General features: G+C 40.2%; 1 protein-coding gene across 1 annotated transcript; it reads left to right on the plus strand.

Moving 5' to 3' along the window:
- Positions 1–301: 301 nt before the first annotated feature.
- On the plus strand, positions 302–6097 carry LOC118030907 (U-box domain-containing protein 40). The gene is made up of 2 exons (XM_073405537.1): positions 302–1467; positions 5611–6097. The coding sequence occupies exons 1-2, from the start codon at positions 302–304 to the stop codon at positions 6095–6097; spliced, it is 1653 nt and encodes a 550-aa protein (XP_073261638.1).
- The last annotated feature ends 268 nt before the right edge of the window (positions 6098–6365 follow it).

A 6365-nucleotide genomic window follows, 5' to 3' on the forward strand; every position in this document is an offset into this window, starting at 1 on the left:
CAAGATATAGGACAGCTCACAAGATCACCATATTATCATCCAAACCCCAACAAATTCTCTCGCTCTCCCAAGACTTGGTCTTCATTTTGTGACCATCATACCAGTCCTCAACTTCTTGATCAATCTCTGTTGGCACCAAAACATCCTGCATTTGGCTGACCAAACATCTGATCATTCTCTTCTTTTGTTGCGTTTCTCAAACCATGGATAAACATCAACATTTGGATACTTGCAAAAGAAGAGGAAAATAATTGAACAAAACCAGTTGGTGAGATTGAGACGCAGAGGGACATGTAGAGTCATGGAGTTTCAAGAAGCTGTGGCGAGGCTAAGGATCCACAAGACAATACGCAAGGGAGCTATTGAGAGACATCACACGCAAACTGAAAAGAAAGAACGGAAAATCTTCTTTCACAGATCATCATCATCATCATCAAAGCAAAAGACAAAGCCATCAGAAATCCCGATAGAGTTTCTATGTCCAGTTTCCGGTACTCTCATGAAGGACCCGGTAATTGTCTCCTCTGGGCATACATTTGAGCGTGCTTGTGTTCAAGCCTGCAATACTCTGGGTTTCACACCCACTCTAATGGATGGCACCGTTCCTGATTTCTCCACTGTCATTCCCAATCTAGCTCTCAAATCCACCATTCTCGAATGGTGCAGAAATTACTCTCTAGACCCGCCTAATGATAAAACGACCCTCGATTTCTTCTCTGCAGAAAAGCTTGTCCGCGCAAAAATATTAGAAACCCAACGACAGAAACCGAAACCTCCAAAGAAGAACGAACATCAAGACACTGGTGCTGGGATTGATCACGTAGTTACTGATTTGATCACTCAGACCCCAAGTACTCATGACTCCTGGAGCTCAAACGATTCTCCCCTCCAACTCAAGACTCGATCGAGCTACTACTCTTCTCCTTCTTCCTCCACGGCCGAGATAGAAGCCTTTGACCCTAACCCCAAAGATGAAGAGTTTGTTAGAAAACTCAAAAGCCCGCTAGTGTTTGAGATTGAAGAAGGTCTCATTTCATTAAGAAACACAACGAGAGCTAGAGAAGATGATACCAAACTGCAGCTTTGTACCTCTCGGCTTCTCTCAGTATTACAGCCTTTGATCATTTCGAGGTACACAAGCATTCAAGTCAACTCAGTTGCTTGTTTAGTTAATTTGTCTTTAGAGAAAAATAACAAAATTAAGATAGTACGGTCTGGAATTCTTCCTTTGTTGATTCATGTGTTAAAAGGAGGTTTCCCTGAGGCAAAAGAGCATGCTTGTGGTGCAATTTTTAGTTTAGCACTTGATGACCGTAACAAGACTGCGATCGGCGTTTTGGGTGCTTTGCCTCCACTTCTGCATTTGCTGCGATCCGCTGAGAGTGACCGGACTCGGCATTACTCGAGCTTAGCTTTATATCATCTCTCACTAGTTCAAAGCAACATCACTAAGCTAGTAAAACTTGGGTCTATTAAACATAATCCACCCATTAACAACCATCTTGAGTCTACAGAATGGAGTGATAAGGCAGTTGACCAAGATGTGATTGTCTTTCCAGAAATAGAAGAATCATGAAGAGGAATTCAAGGAGTCCAATCACTGCATAATAGGAAATCAGTTCAGCAATCTACTCCAGCAATTTACTCCTGTAAAATAGCTATGTAACAGCACTAAGATAGAAATTACAATCTGTATAATTTTACTACTTTATTTGTAACTTTCCTTCTGAATATTTCTTCTACATTGTAAAGTCTATATATACATTAGTAATCAAGAACTCTTACTCACGCTTTGCATGAGAAGTTTTCTCACAATTATTCTCTTTTATATTTTTTCTTTATGGTATCAGAGCTTCTTGTGAGACAAGAGAGTTCCATTTTTATTTTTATTTTTTCTTCTTTTCAATGGCTTCCACAATATCTCTCAATGTTGCCAATTTTGTTACCCTCAAACTCACACCAGAAAACTACCCTCTGTGGCGTGAACAAATGCTTGCTTTAGCCGAGAGTCAAAACATGGTCGGGCTTCTTACAGGCGAAAAAATGAAACCTACCATGTACATCAATGTCACAACAGAAAGGGCATCAACAAGTGAAGCAACAGACCAACAAATCTCAGAAGACTTCCTTAAATGGAGAAAGGAAGATCGTCTCCTACGTGGATGGATCATCGGGACACTTACAGAAGAAACCTTGGGTCTGGTTATTGGTCTTGATTCATCCCAATCAGTTTGGAATGCTTTGAAAGAAGCATATGCTCAAGACTCCCAAGAACGAGAATTTACTCTCCGACAACAACTCACATACCTCAAAAAGGACCCCAGTCAATCCTTAGCAGAACACTTGAAAAAATTCAAAAGTATATGTGACAGCCTAGCAGCCATAGGCAACCCCATACCTGACAAAACAAAAGTTTACTCTTTACTTGCAAATCTTGGCCCGAAATATGAATCTTTCACCACCACAATGCTTAAACCTCCAATGCCATCCTACTCAGAAATGGTTTCACTCTTACAGGGCTTTGAACAGCGAAATTCATGGATTGAAGCATCACATTCTCCATCTTATGCGTTCTATGGACAACGCAACCACAGACAGCAACAACACAATCATAATAATCGCAGTCCTCACAATCATCAATTCACATCAAAAGGCAGAGGATTTCATGCTACAAACAACAATTTACAATATTCTACTTTTGCAGGTAATAACTCAGGCTCACAAGCATCATCCCAAAGGAATAACAATCGTGTCTCTCGACCACCACCACCTGGTAAACGACGCATGACACTTACAGAGAGAGAGGTATACAAGAATGAATATTGTCAACTCTGTGGCAGGCAAGGCCATATAGCCAAAATATGTTGGAGTCTACCAGAACAATCAAGCAATGATGAACTTCCACAAGCACTTGCGGCTCTTACAATGGACACCACAATCGCTGACACTGAATGGACTACTGATACTGGTGCTTCGAATCACATGACTGCAAACTCAGGTTACAGTAACCAACATAAAGGGTATCGCTGTCTTGATCTGAAAACGCATAGGATGTTTCTTTCGAGACATGTGGTGTTTGATGAAAATCATTTCCCTTGTAGGAAGAAAGAAAATCCACCTTCTTCACACACCAGCTCCACTAAATCCTTCGGTATTTTTCCATTCTTACCTACGGTGATAAACACTGCTCCACCAATAGATGCACCTTTATGCAATCCTTTGCATGAATCTTCACCTCCACCCGTTCCAGTGGTTGAAGATGTTCCTTTCGATTTCCCTTCTGATCATGACCACACTCCTGCACCTCAACAAACGCCTGTCACAAACTCTGCATCATATGATGATACTTCAATGAATGCCATACCTTCGTCTCCTGCAGCTAACATAATACCTGACATAGGTAGATCTTCACCTCCACCCATTCCAGTGGTTGAAGATGTTCCTTTTGATTCCTCTTCTGATCATGACCACACTCTTGCACCTCAACAACCGCCTGTCATAGACTCTGCACCATATGATGATACTTCAATGAATGCAACACCTCCATCTCCTGCAGCTAACATAATACCTGACACAGGTAGTCCCTCACTCATTTCTTCTTCTTTAAATTCTAACTCTCCTCTACATTTTGAACAGGTACAGCCGGCACCTCATCCTATGGTCACTAGAGCTCAACATGGCATACATAAACCAAATCCACGTTATGCCTTAGTTCTTGAACGTGGTGATATTCCTGACGAACCACGTAATGTTAAAATGGCTCTACAACATGATGGCTGGAAACGCGCCATGTTTGAGGAACTTGATGCACTACGTCAAAATCAAACATGGACCTTAGTACCTAGAGAACCTTATATGAATGTTGTGGGATCAAAGTGGGTGTTTAAAGCTAAATTGACTGCTAATGGTACCCTTGATAGGCTGAAAGCCAGGTTAGTTGCAAAAGGGTATCATCAAGTTGATAGCGTCGACTATACAGAAACGTTTTCTCCAGTTATCAAACCAGGTACCATTCGTTTAGTTCTTAGTTTGGCCTTAGTTCACCAATGGGACATAAGACAACTTGATGTCAAAAATGCCTTTCTCCATGGTTTCATAAGTGAAGATATTTTTATGGAACAACCCCCTGGTATGCACGATTCACTCTTTCCCTCTCATGTATGTAAACTTCAAAAAGCTCTTTACGGTCTTAAACAAGCACCACGAGCTTGGTTTGATCGCTTTAGCTCTTTTTTGCTTGCACATGGTTTCTCTTGTAGTTTGGCTGATCCATCACTTTTTATCCTGCACTCATCACTTGGTACATTAATTTTATTACTCTATGTTGATGACATGCTCTTGACAGGATCCAATTCATGGTTACTTGATGAGTTTATTCAACTCTTACATTCTGAATTTGCAATGAAAGACCTTGGCCCCATACACCATTTCCTTGGGATTGAAATTCAGCGGCGTAATCATTCCTTACATCTTTCTCAGGCTCATTATGCTTATTCAATTCTAGATAAAGCACAAATGCTTGATTGCAAACCCATGAACACACCAATGGAGTCTAAAACTAAAGGTCTTCATGATGACACACCTTATTCAGATCCTTCCTTTTATCGTAGCATTGTTGGTGCCCTACAATATTTGACCCTTACAAGACCTGACCTTTCCTTTTGTGTCAATTATGTTTCTCAATTTCTATAAGCCCCATCTGTTGCTAGCATGAAAATGGTTCGTCGTATTTTAAGATATGTCAAAGGCTCCATCCATTTTGGTTTACATTTAACTGGTGATACTACACTTGATCTTTGTGGTTTTTCTTATGCAGATTGGGCAGGTTGTCCAACTACCCGACGATCCACAACTGGCTTTTGTACGTTCTTAGGGCGGAATATTATATCATGGTGTGCCAAGAAACAACCAACCATTTCTCGATCAAGCACTGAAGCCGAGTATCGTGCTATGGCCAACACTGCTGCAGAATTAACTTGGCTCACTTTTCTCTTACGTGATCTTCGTGTTCCTCAATCACAGCCGCCAATTCTATTTTGCGACAACTTAAGTGCATTACATATGACTATTAATCCTGTTTTTCATGCTCGAAGTAAGCACATTGAATTGGACTACCATTTTGTTCGTGAAAGGGTTTCTATGGGTCTTCTTGTTACTCGCCATGTTTCTTCTACTCTACAGATTGCAGATATCTTTACTAAACCCCTTTGTAAAGTTGTCTTACACCACTTCCGCAACAAACTTTGCCTTCAGCCTCGGCATAGTTTAAGGGAGGATATTAAACATAATCCACCCATTAACAACCATCTTGAGTCTACAGAATGGAGTGATAAGGCAGTTGACCAAGATGTGATTGTCTTTCTAGAAATAGAAGAATCATGAAGAGGAATTCAAGGAGTCCAATCACTGCATAATAGGAAATCAGTTCAGCAATCTACTCCAGCAATTTACTCCTGTAAAATAGCTATGTAACAGCACTAAGATAGAAATTACAATCTGTATAATTTTACTACTTTATTTGTAACTTTCCTTCTGAATATTTCTTCTACATTGTAAAGTCTATATATACATTAGTAATCAAGAACTCTTACTCACGCTTTGCATGAGAAGTTTTCTCACAATTATTCTCTTTTATATTTTTTCTTTAGGGTCAGTGCCAATTCTTTTGGAGATGGTCAAGTCAGGTCGTATGGAGAGTCGGGTTCTATTAATATTGTGTAACTTGGCTTGGAGTCCGGATGGCCGGCATGCGATGTGGGATTCAGGCGGGGTGGAGGTTTTGTTGGGCTTGTTGAGGAGAAGTGATTTCAAATCTGAGTCAACTCAGGATGTTTGTGTGTCTGTTTTGCATGGACTGAGTCATGGGGGTCTGAGGTTTAAAGGGTTGGCAAGAGCAGCAGGTGCGGTGGAGGTGTTGATGCAAGTGGAGAAGACAGGAAGCGAACGGACTAAGGAGAAGGTAAGGAGAATATTCAACATGATGACAGAGACAAGAATGGAGAAAGAGGATGTGAATTGGGAGGAAGTGCTAGAGGACTCGGGATCAACTCCATGTCGATTCGGTGGTGGAAAGGATGGGCTAAGCACAAACGCATGAGCTTAGCATATTTTTTTTTATATTCATAAATTTTTTCAAATAAATAATGCTAATGTTGAAAAAATCAATATAAGAAAATCAAAATTCATTTTTTTGTAAAATGTTTCATGGAATTTTTTATAATTAGTCTAAACGTATCTTCAATATTCACCACCAAATCAACACCAAGTAAATGTACTGCATGTTATATGAACACAAACTATACTTAATGATAAGGACTGCGATTCTTTTATTGATCTTGGATGATTTGTTATTATGTATGTGTCTT

This window comes from Populus alba, chromosome 17, assembly GCF_005239225.2.
Source record: "Populus alba chromosome 17, ASM523922v2, whole genome shotgun sequence".
NCBI classification, from domain to species: domain Eukaryota; kingdom Viridiplantae; phylum Streptophyta; class Magnoliopsida; order Malpighiales; family Salicaceae; genus Populus; species Populus alba.